Source organism: Bubalus kerabau, chromosome X (assembly GCF_029407905.1).
Source record: "Bubalus kerabau isolate K-KA32 ecotype Philippines breed swamp buffalo chromosome X, PCC_UOA_SB_1v2, whole genome shotgun sequence".
In the NCBI taxonomy this organism is placed as follows: Eukaryota; Metazoa; Chordata; class Mammalia; order Artiodactyla; family Bovidae; genus Bubalus; species Bubalus kerabau.
In genome coordinates, this window is record NC_073647.1 from 127,672,178 (window position 1) to 127,694,943 (window position 22,766).

General features: G+C 35.1%; 1 protein-coding gene across 5 annotated transcripts in view; it reads left to right on the top strand.

Moving 5' to 3' along the window:
• Nucleotides 1-22,766, top strand: part of DMD (dystrophin) — a 2,389,494-nt gene that overhangs the window by 1,017,841 nt on the left and 1,348,887 nt on the right. For all 5 annotated transcript variants that reach the window (XM_055564496.1, XM_055564495.1, XM_055564498.1 and 2 more), the window contains 6 exons: nucleotides 3,136-3,246; nucleotides 3,646-3,819; nucleotides 8,186-8,341; nucleotides 13,469-13,639; nucleotides 21,587-21,766; nucleotides 22,059-22,187. In XM_055564496.1, coding sequence (XP_055420471.1) covers nucleotides 3,136-3,246; nucleotides 3,646-3,819; nucleotides 8,186-8,341; nucleotides 13,469-13,639; nucleotides 21,587-21,766; nucleotides 22,059-22,187 — 921 coding nt within the window. The remainder of the gene's footprint in view (nucleotides 1-3,135; nucleotides 3,247-3,645; nucleotides 3,820-8,185; nucleotides 8,342-13,468; nucleotides 13,640-21,586; nucleotides 21,767-22,058; nucleotides 22,188-22,766) is intronic.

Genomic DNA, 22,766 nt, shown 5'->3' on the forward strand with positions numbered 1-22,766 from the left:
TATACTCTTTACAACAGTTAAGTACAAGTAGCAACATTGAATTAACTAAAGCAAAAACAAAAATGAGGGAGGGGAGATGGTCATAAGGACATAGAAATGCCTCATGGAAATCAAGAGTGAGCATAAAGTTTTTACTCAGGAAAGGATTATAGCCTGTGTTTTGGTCACTTGTAACAGCAAATCATCAGTTTCTCTAATGGTTTGTGAATTGAGAAGGGTCACCTGGATGGTTTCTCTTGGAATCTCTCATGTGATTGTTTTTATTTATGGGCGGGTACCATGGTGACTTGTAAGCTCAAATGGACTGAACATCCAATATGGCTCCCTCATGTCTAGAAGATGATGCTCCCTGTGAGGTGAAAGCTCTCCTGGGACTCTTTATGGAAACACTTCTCCACAGCCTCTCTGTGTGGCTTAGACTTTTCAGAGCATGTCAGATGGGTTCCAAGAGGGAACCCACAGGTTCCTAAGAATTGAGTGTTCCAAAAGTGGAGAAGCGAAATTTGCTAGCCCAGTTAAGAGCTTTTCCCATAAATGGCAAATCATTACTTTTGCTTTGTTTTACCAGTCAAGGCTGTCATAGGGCTAACCTAGATTTAAAGAGGTGAAGAAATAAACTCTGCCTCTTAATGGGGGAATGGTAAGAGGAGCATATGGTATTGGCACTCTTGTTGCAGCCATCTTTGGCAGTTGCTGTCTACTTCAGCCTATGTTTGAAAGCCATCAGTATATTTGTTTATGTGTCTCTTTTTTTCTCTCTCTGGTCATGGGCCTTTGCTCTTCCTAAACTAACAGTGCAAACTAGGGACTTCATAAGCCCGGTTTCATACGTAAGAAAGTTCCATGCACCCACAGAGCTTGACCAGACTTTCTTCTGTCAGTTCTGAGAGAGAACCTGATGGACCTAACTGGGCATAAGCATTCCTCATGCTATAATTACATGTCTTGGGGGTGACCAGTTATGTGACAGAGACATGGTTGTTAGTGACCCACCATTCTGAAGGGGTGAGCATTTTCCACCTAAGAAGTCAAGACCATAAACACCCTAAAGCATCTGATGCCCCCAGTGATGCACTAATATGGACCCCTAATCCCAAATTCTTTGGTTCCTGGAGAATATGTGCATACTGCTATTTCTTATGGAATGTCGTACTTCAACCACTGAAGATATTATATATAGTAAAAATATATAGAGATTTGCTTGAGTCTTTGCTCTACTTTAAACCAGAATTCTAATCACATAAGTAATTGGTACTTACTTTACCTTTATAATTGTTAGGATCAATATGCTAAGGATTAATATCAAGCTGTATCTGTACATTTATAACCTTGTATTCTGAAAAACTCTACCACTTAACCCATTTTCTTGGAATAATTCTTATTACTCATTTCAGGGCTGTAGTTCTCTTTGGTAACTGCTAAGCAAACTGGTGTTATTTTCCAGTAATATGTACTGCAATTGACTCCAATTGGTGTGAATTAGGTTATGCTAATATGCATTATACAAATTGTTGTGCGTGAAAATTTTATGGGTCCTGTGGTATAAGTTAATCATTTTCTTCTCTTATTTATGATAATCTGCCTATGACTTACATTTAAATTAGTATAATTTGACCAGTAGCTAATTTTTGCTGGATCTGATAGAAAGAAGTGAATGATTTTGTCATTTTTGTCTCTGCACACTGCAGGATATGACCCACTCCTGTAACTGGCTCAGAAGTGTATAAGTCAAATACAGACATTCTTTTAAATACAACTTAATCATACATGTCTTTTCTCATTTTAGAAAATCATAGAATTTTTTTTTGGTTATTTAAAGTCTAAAAATCAATCTCTGTAGGAAGCTATTAAGTATGTATCAGAAAGCAAGGCAGTAGAGACATTTAGCTTCCCTTTCCTAGATGTTTGAAATTTAACTGAAATATAGCCTAGAATTTCTTAGTAAAGATCACTATTAAGGAATATTGTCCACATGCAACTTTCTCATTATGACTTATTGCTGCAACAGTTAGCGTTTGTTTTTTGTTTTTTTTTTTTTAATTAATAAAGGCTATCATCTTGTCTTTGGTCAGATTTGAATGTAAATTCAAAGGTAAAAGAATGTAACTTTCACATATTAGATGTAAGTATATGCTCCCTAAGTGTGTCTGTTAGTAACTGTGTTTGTGGTGATCACAGAAGTGGGCGGCTCAGATCACCTTCAGTGAAGCTCACAGCCCCCAACTCCAGCCCTTTCCGAATCCAACCCAGTTTTTGAGCTGAGACCACATTCTTTCTAGAAGAGCCCCAACCAGTGACTGAGCATGAGATGAATGTAGGACTTGGCTATCTCCCTTCAATGTGGGGCTTTTCCAGGGCTCCTCGCTGGATTAACATAAACCTTGTCAAATCTGCATCATGGTCTGAGGCTTTACCTGGGAGAGCATCCCACCCCTTCAGTAATCTGCTCTGAAGCCTACCTCAGTCCCTGGAAGATCCATCTGACACATGTGATATGGACACCTGCTTATGGAAATAATTCAAAAATTACAAGAAACTATGACAAGATGATAGATTCTTAAATTGTGAAAATGTATGTCATATGCAAAACAACCTTTTTTTTTTTTTTTTTTAAAGACATGGGACTGTGATAGTATTCTTTCATCCCTTAGCCAGGACTTTTGTGGCCAGTTAGACAATAACCACGTCTCTTCCAAGCCCTCCTTCTGTTCTTCTCTATCAAGTCCATGACCTTTTAACTTTTTCTTTTTAAACTTTGCTTTTCTTTTGTTGTTGTTGAAGTATAATTGATTTACAGTGTTTCAGGAGTACAGAAAAATGTTCAGTAAAGCATGCTTTTCTTCAAAATAGATACTTCCTACTAAAAATTATATCTGAAATAGCTGTTTGTGAACATTGATTCAAAAGGATAATTAATTTTTATTAATAATCCCAATAGAAGATAACTAAGTCATTTCATTTTTCATAGTATTTGGTAAGTAAAAAAAAAAATCTGCTTATTGTCATGTTGTAATGGGCTAGCTACATTGTAAAAATGTTTTGAGAGAGTTTCTGAATTTCATTTTCTTGGAAAGTGACTTGTTCTTTGCAATAATTTGCAGAGCATACTGACTTATAATGCTATCCTCCCAACAGAAAATCCAATCTGATTTGACAAGTCATGAGATCAGTTTAGAAGAAATGAAGAAACATTACCAAGGAAAGGAAACTGCTCAACGTGTACTATCCCAAATTGAAGTGGCACAGGTACATATTATTCCATTAACTAAGGACCTTGTTTTAGTTGGATATTAAAATATTGTTTACATTAGATAACTTGCTTACTAACAAATTGAGGTTAAGGGCATTATTTAAAAGCTACAAATGATAAATAAATGACACATACTATATTGAATTATACATTTTAAGGATAAAATAGATTAATAAATTGTCTTTTATTTAGTATCACATTAAGAATGATTGCTGAATTCTCCCAAATGCATGTGTTCTTTGGGCTGGACAAATGGAAAAAGTGTTGCTTTAGTTTGTTTTTATTTCTATGCTGGTGTATCTTCCAGAATAAAGGAAAATACATTAGCAAAAGTATGGCTGGTTATTGTTCGGAAGGCAAAATAAAATCCATGTTTTGTTACACTGTCTTTACAGAAAAAAATGCAAGATGTTTCCATGAAATTTCGATTGTTCCAGAAGCCAGCCAATTTTGAGCAGCGTCTACAGGAAAGTAAGATGATTTTAGATGAAGTGAAGATGCATTTGCCCGCACTGGAAACAAAGAGTGTTGAACAGGAAGTAGTACAGTCACAGTTAAATCATTGTGTGGTACGTATTGCTGATGGCAAATATGCAGCTACCCCTTGACTTCCTTATTGGAATGAGGAGAACAGTATTTGGTATAAGAACAAAAATTTGCACAAGTGAATTGAGAGACAAGAGCTATTATTGAAATAGTAGCTGCTTAATGTCTCTTCTGCAAATGTCTTCTTTGAGTCTATAATTTTCCAAGGACTATGCAGAATATCATCTCTGTTTAATTCTGATGGAACTTTGAAAATATTTTAAAATGGAAATCCTGAAAAAGAATTTTCTGGTCTGGAAACAGCAACAGTGAAAGTATCTGCAATAGTAAAAATGATTCTAGAAATGAGTGCCAAGGAAGCAAAGCAATCCACACAAGTCATCTTTAATTCTCAGGTGAAGGTTGCTCAGTCATGTCTGTCTCGGGCTTCTCTGTCCATGGAATTCTCTAGGCAAGAATACTAGAGTGAGTAGCCTTTCCCTTCTCCAGGGGATCTTCCCAACCCAGGGATCAAACCCAGGTCTCCTGCATTGCAGGCAGATTCTTTACCATCTGAGCCACCGGGGAAGCCCAAGAAAACTGGAGTGGGTAGCCTATCTTTTCTCCAGGGTATCTTCCTGACCCAGGGATTGAACTGGGGTTTCCTGCATTGCAGGTGGATTCTTTACCAGCTGAGCTGCCAGGGAAGCCCTTAATTCTCAGGGCCACAGGTTCAATGAGAGAATTTAAAGACAAACATCGAGTGCAAAGCAAAAGCAAGATTCCAAGCCAGCCATGCTTACTCCAAATCCTAGTATCTTTCCATTTAGAGTCAGGCCTGGATATGCAATGAAATTCTGCCAGACAACAAAGACAGAATAAATAGGTATGGAAGATATAATTATCCTGTAGTGTAAATCTTCACTATAAGGATTTCGAGTAGTGTTCTTCATTGCAGTTATTGAAAATTCACCAAGCCAGATGACTTCTCTGATAACATAGAGCTGAATTATGAAGTCATCTACTAGAGTAATACAAGTATTAATATAAATCTGTGTGTACTAGGAAATGTCAAGGTAGAAATCCACATAGAAAACACTGAGTGCTATTAACATTAAAGGGAAAAAGTTTATCTATTGAGCACTTTGTGCTTAAAGTATTGTTTCTGCTTCTATTCCATAACATAAATGAAAAAGAAATCCTTAGGTACATCATCATCATATCATTATGAATGGGAAAATATTCTTTGTAAACAAAAATTTTATTTGTGAAAAATTATGGAATAATTTTTATTCAGCAATATTGCTAAGTAAGGAAAGCTACATTTTGCTGCTGCTGCTGCTAAGTCGCTTCAGTCGTGTCCGACTCTCTGCGACCCCAGAGACGGCAGCCCACCTGGCTCCCCCTTCCCTGGGATTCTCCAGGCAAGAACACTGGAGTGGGTTGCCATTTCCTTCTCCAATGCATGAAAGTGGCATCATTATTATAAATATTCTTACCCCCAAAAGAAATTTTGAATATAGTTATATATATTAGAGGAATGGCAACCCACTCCAGTGTTCTTGCCTGGAGAATTCCAGGGACAGAGGAGCCTGGTGGGCTGCCGTTTGGGGGGTCGCACAGAATCAGACACGACTGAGGCAACTTAGCAGCAGCAGCAGCAGCATATATATTAGATAAGTAACATTGGGAATACATGGGAGTACATGTTATCTTTTATTTTTTCAAAAAATTGAAAGCAAAATGACCTAAGTACATAATCATCATAGCTAAATATATCCACAGAGGGCAAGCTGTTCATTCTTCTAGGAACAAGTCTCTAATGGTACTTCATAAATCTTTTCTGTTAGTCATTATGAACTGGGAAAAAAAAAAAAAAGCAAAACACTACCTACAGCCAGGTATTACTATGCCCTGACTCAGCTCAGTACAGAGGAAACAGATTAAAGTGTTTCCTCAATCTGTTTCTCAGGTGATCCAAACAAGTCACCTTAATTTCTCAGGTGAAAGTTGCTCAGTTGTGTCCGACTCTTTTGTGACTCCATGGACTTTAGCCCACCAGGATCCTCTGTCCATGAAATTCTTTAGGCAAGAATACTGGACTGAGTAGCCTTTCCCTTCTCGAGGGGATCTTCCCAACCCATGGATCAAACCCAGGTCTCCCCCACTGCAGGTGGATTCTTTACCATCTGAACCACCAGGAAAGCCTAAGAAAACTGAAGTGGGTAGGCTTCCCCTTCTCCAGGGAATCTTCCCAACCTAGGTATCAAACTCAGGTCTCCCGCATTGCAGGTGGATTCTTTATCATCTGTTTCTGCTTCTGGTTTAAATGTTAGGACCAATTCAGGTCATCCTTCCATAAGGATATATTTTCTTTACAACATTTGTATTTTTCATTATTAAGATGCTCAGTTCAGTCGCTCAGTCATGTCCGACTCTTTGCGACCCCATGAATTGCAGCACGCCAGGCCTCCCTGTCCATCACCAACTCCCGGAGTTCACTCAGACTCACGTCCATCGAGTCGGTGATGCCATCCAGCCATTTCATCCTCTGTCGTCCCCTTCTCCTCCTGCCCCCAATCCCTCCCAGCATCAGAGTCTTTTCCAATGAGTCAACTCTTCACATGAGGTGGCCAAAGTACTGGAGTTTCAGCTTTAGCATCATTCCTTCCAAGGAAATCCCAGGGCTGATCTCCTTCAGAATGGACTGGTTGGATCTCCTTGCAGTCTAAGGGACCCTCAAGAGTCTTCTCCAACACCACAATCATGGCCTTTGCTTTCAAGATTTTTGTTCTGTTAAAGTCTTAAAAACATGAACACAAACACATGTAAAAACTTATTTCCCTTTCTTAATGATAAATATTCTCTCTATTGAATGAAGTGTTGAAAATGGCTATCGGTTCTGTGGCTCAGCTGCTAAAGAATCCACCTACAATGCAGGAAACCTGGGTTGGGAAGATCCCCTGGAGAAAGGAAAGGCTACCCACTCCAGTATTCTGGCCTAGAAAATTTCATGTAATATGTAGTCCATGGGTTTGCAAAGAGTTGGAAATGACTGAGCGACTTTCATTTTCATAAAAGTAAATCATTAACATTTAAAGTTTTTTTTTTTAACATTTAGAATAGTCATTTGGAAATATCTCGGATTCCAGAATTCAGGAATTGAATCCCAGTGTGACGGTTAATGATTTAAATGTTTATAAATACCCAGATATATTTATATTTTCTAAAAGAAGTAAATTAATTAAAAAAAATGAAAAGCTCAGAAAGAACTCACAAGTATTAATAAAGGAATAATAACAACTTGAAGTGATCACCAAAGGGAGAATTAAGGTGAAAATAGTTATGTATGTAGCCTTAATGAATAGGATAATTGCTCAGCGTTCACAAAATGCTTTGTTTTCATTGACTTTAAATTAAAAAGGAAAAAAAGCAAACTTAATTTCTATTCTAACTCCCAAATAACAGTACTTGTAATACCTACTAGCAATTTTATTTCTCAGGGCCAATAAGTATTTGTTGTTCAGACTCACCATTGAACAACTTAATGTGACAATATATAATGTAAACTATTACATATGCCTGTATACATATACATGTGTACACATATGCATGTGTACACACACACATACATTCAAACATACATATCTTTCCAAGGTAAGTAACTACAAGAGAAAGCTATGACACTTGTTTAATGAGGATTTGTTACAGCAGGATACTGTTGTGAACCAATATATGTGTTCTTTAGAGTTGTGATGTACTTATGAGTTTTAGGTAATACTTTATATTAGTCTACATTTAATTGATCAGCTCCATTAAGAAAATAAATTTATATCATTTTATTAACATTTAAGATTATATTCCCTCCTTTTATGTGATTTAATATGTGTTAGAATTACAATCTGGCAATTCAGACATTTTAACCCGACTATAACATAGCACTGTGAGAATAGTGTCTAGCTTGGCCACCACTGATTCTCTAGTGACTCAAATACTGTCTAGTATAAATAGGCATTCAGTAAACACCTGGGGAATGAGTAAATGAATTTTTCCCAAGTCACAGCTAGAATTATATAATTACAAAATGTAAAATAGAAGTCATATAGCTTTTAAAAATGATATTTGTAAACATGGGATGAAGAATTAAATATATGCATGATATACCCTTACTTTGGTAAGAATAACTGCACAATATGCATGCCTGTGTATGTACATGTAATTAAAACTAGAGGAATTAAGTCAATAGAAATTTCAAAAGCTAGATATTGACCACAGCTGCAAAATGCTACTTTGTTAAAACTGAAACCATAAAATAGCAATTCAGGTGATCTCTACTCACCTTTTTTTTGTTAATGATAGTATGAATCAGACACTATTGCTTATTCTGTTTTGTTTTATGTTTTAACTTAGAACTTGTATAAAAGTCTGAGTGAAGTGAAGTCTGAAGTGGAAATGGTGATTAAAACTGGACGTCAAATTGTACAGAAGAAGCAGACGGAAAACCCTAAAGAGCTTGATGAAAGAGTAACGGCTTTGAAACTGCATTATAATGAGCTGGGAGCAAAGGTGTGTGCTGAAATCATGAACACTGGCTACTTCCCAGTTTCCTTATATATTGTAAAGCAAGAGTCAGTAATTATGTGCGATTAATATGTTAGAAAGTCTAAATCATTTACTTCCTACAGATAGATACATGTATACATGGATACAGATATATATATATATATATATATATATATATATACAGACAGACAGACATATATACATACATAGAGATACATTCCCATGTGTGATTCTTATTAAGAAACAATAATTAGTGAGTCTCTACATTCCAGACCATATTAAAAAATACATAAAACTCAGAGACATTTTTATTGGTCCATCAGATAGTTCTGAAAGAGTTCCATTGTTCTAAACTTGTCCCTTCTTTTCATTGTATATATTTACTTGTGATGACTGAAAGGCTGGTAATTTTATAAACTAAGATGCCTACTTATTTTTAGGTATAATGGAATTGATACATTCTACATAGAAACAGCTTTACTGAGACCAATGTGGAGAAAAGAGTCTATTAATATTTTTACAGCTCAGGTTTCCAATTTTATTTAATATAACAACATCAATGAGAAAATTGTCACTTCATCTTAGACACAAATGTAAATGCTTGCCCACATTTGAGAACTAGCCATGCAGAGGCAGAATTCTAATATTGCACCCTGAAAGTAGATTGAAGGTTATGACCTAAAGCTACGAATTGCAAATTACTTATCACTGAGAGAAAGTGAATTTTAGATTCAAATGAAAATCTGAAAATAATGATTCTTATTAGTTGACAGTCTGAAACCATAAACACTGGTCACTTCCCACTTTCCTTATATATTGTAAAGCAAGAGTCAGTAATTATGTACAATTGATATCTTAAAAAGTCTAAAGTATTTATTTTAAAAACCTTCTAATTTATATTTAACATATTTTGAAAGAGTCTGCTTTTTCAAGTATAAATTATTGCCTGGGCCTTTTCTTTGCCTTGAAGAATTTGTACAAGGTCTTTGCAAGAGTAAATTTAACATGCTGCTGCTGCTAAGTCGCTTCAGTCATGTCCCACTCTGTGTGACCCCATAGACGGCAGCCCACCTGGCTCCCCCGTCCCTGAGATTCTCCAGGCAAGAACACTGGAGTGGGTTACCATTTCCTTCTCCAATGCATGAAAGTGAAAAGTCAAAGTGAAGTCACTCAGTCGTGTCCGACTCTAGTGACCCTATGGACTGCAGCCTACGAGGCTCCTCCATCCATGGGATTTTCCAGGCAAGAGTACTGGAGTGGGGTGCCATTGCCTTCTCTGAAATTTAACATAAATAATGTAGAATAAATCACTTACAATTTAAAACAGTAAAAATGACATTAGAAGACTATTAGTGCCCTGAATTGATTATTATTAAGGAGTGACTGGTTCTTCTGAGGATATAAAGACCTATTTATCCCTGAAAATACATATTTGAAAGTGTATGTTTATCTACTCATTTGGCACTAAGTAATATCATTAAAGCAAAATGAACGATTACTAAGAAATCATACTTAGTTTTAAAAACATGAGAGAACACTGCAAAAAATGTAGGGCAGGCATTTATTTTTGAAATAAAGATTTAGAAACATTAGTGGTAAAGGGAATATGTATACATATCATATTACAGAAAATGGCAAAGTCACATATTCCCTTCCTGAGAAAAAATTGTCCATATTTAAATCTTCCAAGCACCTTCAGCAGTGATGGATTTGTTTTATGAAAACAAAGGAAATGGGATATCTTAATATATTATCCTTTTGTATAAATATACAAGCCATTCTATTTTAATCATCTTCAGATTTTATATCATTTTTACTTGCCTCAGTTCAGTCTATATATATATTAATTTTTGTATTAAATCAGCTTAGGCTACCATGACAAAATACCATAGAGTAGGTGGCTTAAACAAGAATATTTTGTTTCTCACAGTTCTGGAGGCTAAGAAGTTCAAGATCAAGGTGTCAGTCTAGTAAGGACCCTCACCCTGGCTTGCAGAAAGCCACTTTCTTACTGTGTTCTTACACAATGGAGAGGGAGGGAGAGTATGAGGGATGAGGGGGAGGAAAGAAGAAGATGAGAGGGATGGAAAGTGGGAGGGATAACTTTTCCTTCCTTTACTAGTAGGGCCATAATCTAATCTGATTAGGGTCACATCCTTATGACTTCATTTAACCTTAATTACTTCCTAAACACCCTGTATTCAGATACAGGTCACATGCGGGGTTAGGTTTCAACTTATCGATTTGCAGGAATTTCAGTTCCATCCATGATCCTTTTCTTAAAACAGTTTTATTAGTTTGATTAATATTACCAACTTAGCTTAATTGTTCATTGACTAAAAATCAAAGAGTTTCTTATCTAAATCTATTTCGTTTCATCAAGAGATATTACACCTAGCAACGTAGATATAATAATACTTAGAGTTCCTTATATGGTCCCTGTATACTTTAAATTATATGACAATATACATAAATAACAATACTCATTACAACCTCAAATGCTCATACTCAAAGTCTCAATATTCATGTCAGCCTCAGGTACATGTTTAAGTGTTCATGAAACAGTGATGGCTGAAAGTTTCTACTGCAGGTGGCACTATTTTAAATGTATCATTTCTCCACCAAAATAAGAAAAAGTGTAAAACTCAATTTTCCTTAAGATGGCAGTATCTCCTGTTTTATTAAAAAATATTTAGCTGGATATAAACAAAATCAAATAAATAAAAATCAATAAGGCATGAGCTCTGGGAAGATAGAATTTCTTTGAAATACTAAGTCTAGAATTCTTTTCTATCAATAATGCACAGAAAAAATAACTATGCATAGAAACACACCATGAAGGTGTATATTTTTTCCTGCTACACACAAAATCCTTACACTCAAAATGGCAAATGCTTTCACTTCTCTGAAGGGAAGAATAGTAGGAAAGATCTGTAAAACAAACATTGAATTTGCAGCTTCAACAAATGTGTGCACACCTCTGTTAAAGAAGCAAATTTTGTTGAGTATTTGTAATTTGTCTCAAAATTTCAGGGTATTTATTTTCATTGCAACGTTTAATTTAAAAAATCTTCACTGTGGTATTTCTTAATGCTAATGACTGCATTATTGGTTGTTTTATATATATATATATATGTATATATATGGGGGGGTGGTTCCCTGGTATATATATACACACATATATATACATATATACATATATATACATATATGCATATATATACATATATATACATATATACATATACATATGTGTATATATACATATATATACATATACACACATATATACATATATATACATATACATATATATACACACATATATATACATATACACATACACATATACATATACATATACATATGCATATATATACATATATACATATATATACATATATATACACATATATACATATATATATACATATATACACATATATACATATATATACATATATATACACATATACATATGTGTATATATATACATATACATATATATACATATACACACATATATACATATATATACATATATATACATATATATACACACACATATATACACACACATATATATATACACATATATATATACATATATATACATATATATATATATGTATATATATGGGGGGGTGGTTCCCTGGTGGCTCAGTAGTAGAGAATCCGTCTCTAAGCAGGAAATGTGGGTTCGACCTCGATCTCTGAGTCAGAAAGATCCCCTGGAGAAGGAAATGGCAACGCACTCCAGCATTCTTGCCTGGGAAATCCCATGGACAGAGGAGCCTGGTGGGCTACAGTCCATGGGGTACCAAAGGAGTCATACATGACTTAGAGACTAAACAGCAACAAAATATATATGTGTGTATATCTTCTCAGAGCTAATATATCATTGATTTTTATTTATTCTATTTTTATTTACACACCCACATATATATCAAGAGATAATAGATTCTGGGCTTTTTATTAAAGCCAACCAACCCATTCCTAAGATGAAGGAAATCAGAAGAGTGGTGGAGAAACACAAATTTGTTCATTCTCTGTGTAACAACATGGAAGAATTTGACTTTGAGAGTCTTAGTTTTAAACACTGAGAACTGAAACACAGGATTAAGTCATGATTTTCTCTATTAATGAGGGTAAAACTGTGTTACGGTACTAACTTTTTTACTCCTTTTAAATGATAAATTAATGTTTAAGGAGAAAGTGACCTATTGTGTTGTTTTTGTGCAAAAGTGAGACACTTCAATGATGCAATGACAATAAAATCAACTGTTCTAAATATTTTACAAATATCTTTGCCTCTGAGAGAAATAGTATTCTTTGCCCATTTTGATTACTTAACAGCAAGGCCGAGCCTCATTTGTATATAAGTTCAGTTCAGTTCAGTCGCTCAGTCATGTCCGACTCTTTGCGACCCCATGAATCGCAGCATGCCAGGCCTCCCTGTCCATCACCAACTCCTGGAGTTCACTCAAACTCACATCCATCAAGTCGGTGATGCCATCCAGCCATTTCATCCTCTGTCATCCCCTTCTCCTCCTGCCTCCAATCCCTGCCAGCATCAGAGTCTTTTCCAGTGAGTCAACTCTTTGCATGAGGTGGCCAAAGTATTGGAGTTTCAGCTTTAGCATCAGTCCTTCCAAAGAACACCCATATAGAGGATTGTAAATGTTGCCCATCTCTTTGACAGATGATTGAAGGTTTTCTAAAAGAAACATGCCATGTCTTCAGTTTGACTTATATCCTTTTATTTATTTAAAAACTGTGGCCATAAATTAATTTTATTTATATTAGAGAAAATAGTAGTAGCTTTTCTTTCTCCCTGATACAGGATGCTATCTTTTGGATAAAGGATCTCATCTTTCATAGACTGTGTTTATTCACTATTAATATTCAGAATATGTAATGTTTCTAAAATATTTTTTCAAGTAAGAAGAAGGTTATTTTAAAATGACAAAAATATGAAAGTTCCAATTAAGTAGCCATAATTAAACTTGAATTGAAAAAGTAAACCAACTTTACAATATTGTATTGATTTTGCCATATATCAACCAAAAAAAAAAAAAAAAAAGAAAAGAAAAAGTAAACCAAATTACATTTTATGGTCATTCTTTTCAGGTAACAGAAAGAAAGCAACAGTTGGAGAAATGCTTGAAATTGTCCCGTAAGATGCGAAAGGAAATGAATGCCTTGACAGAATGGCTGGCAGCTACAGATATGGAACTGACAAAGAGATCAGCAGTTGAAGGAATGCCTAGTAATTTGGATTCTGAAGTTGCCTGGGGAAAGGTAAAACCTATATCACTGAAGGTTATTTTTAACATATATGAGGGCATAGTGTAATTTGATTTTTTAAGGAGCTGTTAATGTACAACAGTAATAGAACTGTAAATATTATCATGCTTCATTTTCCCTTTCCTCAAAAATTCATCAGTAGTTGAACTGTATATTTCAGAATCACAGTAAAGCCAGTGGGAACCTTCAGCAAGATTTTCTCCAATGGTTATTTAGAATTAGGTAGGTTCTGAATAAGTCCTTAAAATATATATACATCATTAGTCAGAAAGTCAGTTCAAAGATGTTACTCTGTGTTCCCTAGCTTGGTTAAGAGAGACTATTCAGATGGACCCCACAACCATGAGGAAGGCAAAGATGCAGAGACTTCAGACAGTTAGGCTGGACAAACTTGCAAGATGAGCAAGTTATTGATGTCACAATCATAAAAAATCTCATGGGGTCTTTATGGCCCCTGTCATTTCCACCACCAAACAGCCCTGCTGCTGCTAAGTCGCTTCAGTCGTGTCCAACTCTGTGCGACCCCATAGACGGCAGCCCACCAGGCTCCCCCGTCCCTGGGATTCTCCAGGAAAAAACACTGGACTGGGTTGCCATTTCCTTCTCCAATGCATGAAAGTAAAAAGTGAAAGTGAAGTTGCTCAGTCGTGTCCGACTCCTAGCGACCCCATGGACTACAGCCTACCAGGCTCCTCAGTCCATGGGATTTTCCAGGCAAGAGACTGGAGTGGGGTGCCATTGCCTTCTCCCCAAACAGCCCTGGGTTTCCTTTAATCCTCAGCTTGTAGATTCTTAGTGTTTCTCTGACAGCCAGTCAGACATCATTGTTCTCTACAATTCAAGGTCAAAGCACCAATAGCTTAATTTTTCTTTTTAGTTGACATATTACTGGATTACTTGAAAGTATGTTGATATAAACTAAATAGTTGATATTAATAGTGTATTTTCACCTTAAATTTTGCCAAGCCACTGGGCACTTAGAAAAAAATCAATCTTAGCACAACCCGCTCCCTCAATTTTTTTTTAAGTTAACAAACACATGCCTGCATTAACTAGATGTTTAAGATATCTGTGCTTTATTTTTAATGCAAGATTTATATCTTGATTAACCAAATTTGGGAACTTTAATTGCATTATGTAAAAACTTAGTCCTACAGTGAGACCAAAACTGAAAACTGATTTTCTTCATGTAGATTTGGATGACAAGCAGTTGTAAAGATTTATTAACTACACTTTATTTTCAAATAAATAGTAGAGAATGAATTTCTTTTTTCTTCCTGTTCAGAATAGATTTGTTAGAGATAAGATATTGACTTACAGTTATTAGTTCAGGATCATATATATTGTGAAATCATTAGAGTAGTGAGTGTACAGAGCATACAGATTAAATGTTACATTGGCCTTACTTTTCTTTTCCTCCTATCACAAAAACAAACATATTTCTATTTATTGGGAATCAATGACATTCATGTATTTAAGTGCAGGCTGGGTGGCTGTAAGAAATAAGCCAAAATTCCACGTGGTAGATCTTAGTCACATGATTGTATCTAGCCTTCAAGGAGGGTTGCAAAAGATGTCTCCATCTGGCTGAGTAGTCAGTGTCCTGATGAAATGATAAGTAGGTAATGTTCTAAAATAAAGACACAGAGGAAGCATTCTGGAGGACAGATTTAAGTAAATCAATTCTGACTATCCCATTACTGGCTACAATTGTTTAGCATATCAATTGAACACAGAAATCTAACCATAGAAAAATATTTATGTAATTAAATAGAAGTTTATATCTCTGATGATCATTATGTTTGGAAAATATAAGCTTCAGCAAAGTTTAATCTACATGATTTACTGACTTTAACCACTAAGAGATTTCTTTTATTCCTCATTTAATTTCAGTAGTCAAAAGTTCAAAGCCAGTTAAATAATTCCTCCAGATTAAAGCCTTTTAATATCCACAGTGTTAGCTAAAGATTAAAATGGTTAAATATAATTCTCTAGAAAAATAATTGGTCCTTTGATAGTTTAAATCCTTCAGCATTTTAGATAGTTCATATTTACCATTTTGCATAAATTGCCCATTAGTTTTTCTTAACACAGTCTTGGGATACCAAGAGTTACCTGTGAGAATCACACACACATACACATACATAAATGCTGAGTTTAACTCTGAGTATTAAATAGCACAAAACAATTGATGTCTAGTCACTGATGTAACAAGTCATGATTTTCACATGTATTTCAGGGACAAATGTTTATAATAGTCAACATTAAGAACAACAATTATAACTTTACTCAGTTATCCTTCTCTCCTTTGACTGCACTTTATTCCTAAAATTTAATGACTGTCACATGGCAGAATGTATCATTCTGTTCGCCAGTGGTTCTCAGTGTTGGTCGCACACTGAAATCATCTGAGAACCTTAAAAGCCTATCAGTGTTGAGGGCCCACCCCCAGAAATTCTGATTTAATTGGTCTGTGAGATCAGTGTCTCTAAATCTCTAATATTCAGCACAGTTTGAGAACTATTAGCTAATGCAATACAAGCAGTCTTAGGAAATCTATGTTCAGTTCAGCCAACCATGTCCTGTATTTTTTTTTCCTCAAACAATCACCTTTCACAGTTTAAAGAGATCTGGCCTCTGGTCCTAGATTATCTGGATAATTGCCTCAACTTATCACTCCTCTTAGCTGTAAAAGCATGAGAACTATTACTTATTTCTAAAGTCTGTTGCACTATCATTCCCATGAAAAATTGCATATCTTTTTTTTAAAGAGAGCACAGTAATTTATCTGTGAAGTGAAATAACACTAGCAGATCATTAACTTGGTACAATGAATGCATCAAGCAGCTGTTACTTAGAAAATAGAACATCTGTTAAATGCCACTGAAGTCACTATTCACTGTCATTATAGTTATAGCTATAATTTCTGTTCTACGTATTCTGCCTTCATGAAATTCTTTTTAATAGACAATACATTATTAATAAAAAGCCAATGCACATTACTATAAAATCCACTCCTTACTGTTTTATAGTCTTAAAATTTATCATTATATTATTCCATAACATTAGCCTAATAATAAAATGTGTTCTAATCCTCAAACCATGACAGTAGTGTTGGGGCCTAAAAAACAACTAATATCATATTTTATCACATTTAAGACATATGAGATCAAGTGATACACTTGATTTAATTATAGATGTTGTGGATCAAAGAAACACCACTCCCTTAAATGTGAATATAGATTGCAAGTTTTATCTCATTTCAGAAACTTTAATATGTACAAATGCACATGTTAGAATTGTGGTAATGTGATAATTTGTTCACTTTCTTCCCGTGAATATATTTTGTAGCTAAAGGTAAAAACTCTCTCTCATATCTGATGACCAGAAATGGTATAATATTTATGCAGACTGACTGAAGGCAGAATTCAATGGGGAGAGTACCTTTTAAAGTACCTTTTATCGGTTAGTCAACCCTTCTTATATGGAGAACTTGCACAAGAGATAAAAGAAGATCAAATAAACAAGAATTTTGCAGCATCCTAGTAAAGGAAGGAAGACATGGAAATGGTGTTGTGACAATTTAAATCTACATTGAGTTCTACTGTTATCTGACATTTTTTTCCTGTATCATAAAACCTAAGAACACCAAGTGGATAGTTCACATTTAGCTGCTGTTAAAACTCCTGAAACAAGACATGACCATGGCATCAGTTCAGTTCATTTCAGTCTCTCAGTCATGTCTGACTCTTTGTGATCCCATGGACTGCAGCACGCCAGGCTTCTCTGTCCATCACCAGCTCCCAAAGCTTGCTCAAACTCATGTCCATCGAGTTGGTGATGCCATCCAACCGTCTCATCCTCTGTCATCCCCTTCTCCTCCCACCTTCAGTCTTTCCCAGCATCAGGGTCTTTTCCAATGAATCAGTTCTTCGCATCAGGTGGCCAAAGTATTGGAGCTTCAGCTTCAACATCAGTCCTTCCAATGAATATTCAGGACTGACTTCATTTAGGATTGACTGGTTGGATCTCCTTGCAGTCCAAGGGACTCTCAAGAGTCTTTTCCAATACCCAGTTCAAAAGCATCAATTTTTCAGTACTCAGATTTCTTTCTACCATGTCATAAGTCAAAATAAAACTGAGTGTTCATAATGGTGCTTTTAATTCAGCTTTAAAATTGATCCTAGAAGCTGTCACATTACTGTAAGATTGAAAAAACTTAAAGAGCTGAGTTTCGATTTATTCAGTTTAATCATTGAATTTGAACTTGCCCGTTCAAAATGGTAGACCTTCCAAAACCCTCCCCAACCCTCACCTCATAAGGCAACAGAAGGGAACATGTATGCTGAGGATTTAATGCATTTTAAGAAGAAGAAATACATTTTCAATTTGATTTATCCATCTCACCAACCCAATAAGTCTACCTTTCTTAAAGAGTACCAGGTGAGGGTGTAACAAGAATGACCAACACAGTAGCTATAGTTGAATTTAGTAATTCAATTCTCAATACATCTGCAAGTATAGATGTTCTTCTGTTGTAGGAAGCGTTTAATGTATGGGAAAATGGTTACTTGACATCATAAAATATATGTTTCTAGTTTCTAGTTAGTGCCCCATATTCCCCTTTTCCTCTTCCTTGCAAAGAGTCGGACATGACTGAGCAACTGAACTGAATTGATTCCCCTTTTGGTGGCATTTCATTCCAACCTTCATAGTTTCTTATCATTTTATACAGTCTTTAGTCAGTCTAAACCATCCAGCCCTTTATGGTAAACTCTGATTTCAAGCATTACCTCTGCCTTGAAGCCATTCACACTTATTCCAGCCATGAATTATCCCAGCCATGAATTATCCTTTCCTCCAAATTATGTTCTTTCTAATATGATAGCAAAATGATTGCATTCCAACTTTTCTCTACAGCTACACTTTAGATAACATTAGAGCAGAGTATACAAAGATCGCCTCCTTCCTTATCTCTGGCAGTGAAAGTCACAGTGTAGAGTGAGTGTTAAGCATCTGATGTTCATTGACTCATCAAACTTGAAGTCTGCATCACAGAGCAAGATAAGCAAATTTCTTAAAATCTAAAATTTATTGTTTGTAAGCCATGCCATTAATTCAAAATGCTTTTGTGGGGAAATTTTTTAAAAAATTCAGTAAACAAGCACAATATATTTCCTAACCCAAAATAGCATTTATACAAGTGATTTAATACTAGTTTGTTCTTGAATATTACATGTAAATGTTCGGCTTTAGGTCTTTTTACAGAAGGAGTGTGAATTTTCTCCTGAGTCACTTTTGGCCATAAGCAGTTGTAAACTACTACAATGATCACTGCTTTTTTTCAAGTTCATATTCATGATGGTGCTAACTTCAGTATACTTGAGTTTGTTAACATTGAAAACCCTGAAATGAAATCAAACATTAGTCCACATGTCTTGTTTTCTTATGCTCATTAACTGAATGAAATATCACTGGGCATTAAACATTTTCTCTTGAGAAGTAGCTGGAGAATATGGGTAGATTTTAATGCATAATAGCTGTTTGGGACCCCTTAACTGTTTGCAACATTATTCCCTAAATTCAAAACTTCTCTGATGTCTTCTGAGAGTTGGAAATTTCCATCGCCTTTCATCACTTTGGCTGATCTGGGAAGGGACAGATGTCTGTGTACATAACTTTTTATTCCAAAGCTTAAACTTAGTGTCATCTTTCTGAAGCTATTTTTAGGAATAATTAGTGATCCAAATATAAATTAAGATTTAACTTTGTGAAGTGTTACCTTTACAAATAAACGAACTCTAGTGACAGGGCAGTAGTTTGGAATACAGGAAGTAGGAAATGATCATTTGCATATATTTTCATGTTTTTTAATATTCAAATTTAAGTTTTTAAGGGTAAGGACTTTGTTTCTGTCCTTTTACTCACAGTACCTAGAACAATGGCCACCACATATAGTTGTAAAGATTGTGTACTAACAAAGGATACAGACAAAGGGAGTGAAAGGACTGAAATCTAGTCCATGACACTCACAAGTCAAAATCCAGAAGGACTTTTTCTCCCCCAAAACAGCATTTCTCATACTTTCATTAAAAAATGCTGAGTAAAATCCCCTATGTCCCTGCTGAAACAGTGATGCATTTAACAGGCGCTCAGTAGCATTTAGGGTTAATATGTGAAGGAATTCATTTTATGAACTGCTGTGCTCACTCATGCACAACAGATGACACCTACATTACAAATAATCCTCTGTGTGGTACCTGGTAAGTTCATTGAGCATTAATTACCTTAATTTCAGATATTTTTGCATTGAAAAAGAAAAATACAAATAGAAAAACCTATCTTAGAATTGAAGAAACAGTAATTGTCTTTTGTATAGAAATTAGTTTATACCCTCTTTTAGCCTCATTTATCCTCTTCCTTATTTGGTATTTGTGTGTGGTGTATGTATTTGTAGATTTATATATATTTCAAGTAGACTAGGACCTGATAATATGGAGGAAAGGCAACCATAAGAATTATTTTGGTGTATTACAAATATAAAAAAGGCATTTGGAGAACATCTAGAACTAAGGATATATGCTCTTAGGGACCACCTTTCTCTCATTTACTTGAACCACTTTTCTTACTCTCTCTGCATATATTTCATGTTCTTCTATGCAAAAGGTCTCCCTCCAGTTATTGTCATTGCTGTTTCCCAGTAAGAATTTGTCTTACTGTGGCTTTGACTTGCTAGGGTAAAGACATCAGCTTCATTCTAAATGATTTCTCAGCTGAGGTGTTACCCTAATCTCTGTATCTCTTAGTTAAACTTCTTGAGAGAGTATCTGTTTGGCTCAAACTTACCCACCAGGGAATGTCAACAACTGTATGTGGGTAGGGGACAGATGGGGGAGTGGGTGGGGAGGGACGAGAGTAGAGGCAGGGAAATGCAGGAGGGTCATGTGGTTCACCGTGACATGTCACAAAAAAGAGCTGTAGATAGAGCTGACAGTAAACGTTTGTACTAGGATCAATTTCCCATCAACTCTCTACATGATTTCCAATACTGAATGTGCTTGTTTGGGGGTTTGAAAATCAAGTCTTAGAAAGTGTTGGTGCTCTCTTAAGGGATTTTAATAGTATCTCTTTACTTCTAACTGAAATTAAGCATTTTTTTCAGTTATGTGTGTGAGCAACAAACCCTAGTGATATCAGTAGTTCCTGTGAATTTGCCACCAGTCACAGATAAATTTATGAAAGATAATTTTATATGACATTCTAGTCATTCAATATAATTCAAAACACCAGTTGTGCTCATCACTACTTTGAAATTATCCTAAATGTCTGTTGCTAGATCATTATAGTTACACGTTAGGAAAGAAAACATTTATTGCCACCTCACAAATTTAAAAAATATATTTTCTATATTTTATTATAGTGTAATTATTTTTATTTAAAATCTAATGTATCTAATTTTATGCTTTTAAAAACATTATTATGAAAAGGGATATTTAAGTTTTGCCAGAAGTCAAACAAGTTTGCGGCACTAAAAATCTACAAATTCCTGCTATAGCAATTCAAGAGAGCAAAAATTGCTGAATTTTCTAAAATCAGTTGCTTATTGGTGGATGGGTTTTCCAAGATCTACGTTTATCCAATACATATACAAATTAGGTAAATATAAATATGTTTAGATTGATAGTATGTATGCTTATTAAGTGTATATAATCATAAATAAGTATAACATCAATCATGTTTATGTGTAAATACATATCCATATATACTCTGTAGAGGACTGCAATATATAGGATATGATTTTCATCATTCCCAAAGATATGGTTGAAAGTTTAAACCCTTGAAAAATCTTACCATGGTAACTAGATGCATAGTCATTTCAAAAGCATTAAATCTTAAGGCTACAATATATTATGTGAGGCTCAAATGCTGTTCTTTTTACAGGCTATTCAGAAAGAGACTGAGAAACAGAAGGTTCACCTAAAGAGCATTACAGAGCTAGGAGAGGCCTTGAAAACGGTTTTGGGCAAGAAGGAGACCTTGGTCGAAGATAAACTGAGTCTTTTGAATAGTAACTGGATAGCCGTCACTTCTCGAGCCGAAGAGTGGCTAAACCTTTTGTTGGTAAGAGAAGAGGATGAAAGATTTTCAACCCTTCTCCGTCATGAGAGAGACATTATAGAAACTTTCAATAATAGTCTTTATGTTCACAAAATCCTCAACTCCATGTAAATGTTTATTCTTTTTCAATATCTACATTATATTTTTCCATACTTATATTCTGTATGGAGATTGCACATAAAAGTAATTTGAATGCTACTACATTTTTGTATTTTAGAATTGTGCAAAGTAGGACAAATACTTAACAATACTGTCTGCCTAATACTATGTCATGGTTTGTCTCTGTAAAATTAAGGAATACCAGAAACACATGGAAACCTTTGACCAGAATGTGGATCATATCACAAAGTGGATCATTCAAGCTGATGCACTTCTGGATGAATCTGAGAAAAAGAAACCACAGCAAAAAGAAGACATGCTAAAGGTAGCAAATAAACTCTTATGATGAGTAATGTTCACACTACACAACAGTTATATTAATCATCTTTGTCCTAAAAGATACCAGGGACTTCTTATTAAAAGTGAAAAATATCTTCCTTTCCCTCTCCCTCCTTCCTTCCCTTTCTCCTTTCTCCCTTAATTCCTTCTTTCCTTCCCTCCCTACTTCTTTAATTTGAATGAGAGTTCATGACTTAGAAGAGCTCTGTGATCTGGATATCTGTCCATATTGATCTGTCAGCTAATTACACACAACTTAAAAACCTGATAAGAAAAGAATTCTTGGATTTATTTTGGTGTTATATGGCAAATCATGCCAATTTTAGTATTAGTTCTATATGCCTGTGCCTAACACAAAGATTAGTTTCATTGCATCATTCATAGCCCATCTGAATAAACACCAGACATCCGATCTGTATACATTTTGCCTATACAAAGTCTAAATCTTAGTAACAATACTGAGCTTACGTAAAATTGAACTTTTCATTCTTAACTACATGTAAAGTAGACATGGCTTTGTGTTCTCTCTTTTTGTGTCAAAACCAACTATTAGGACATCCTAAGC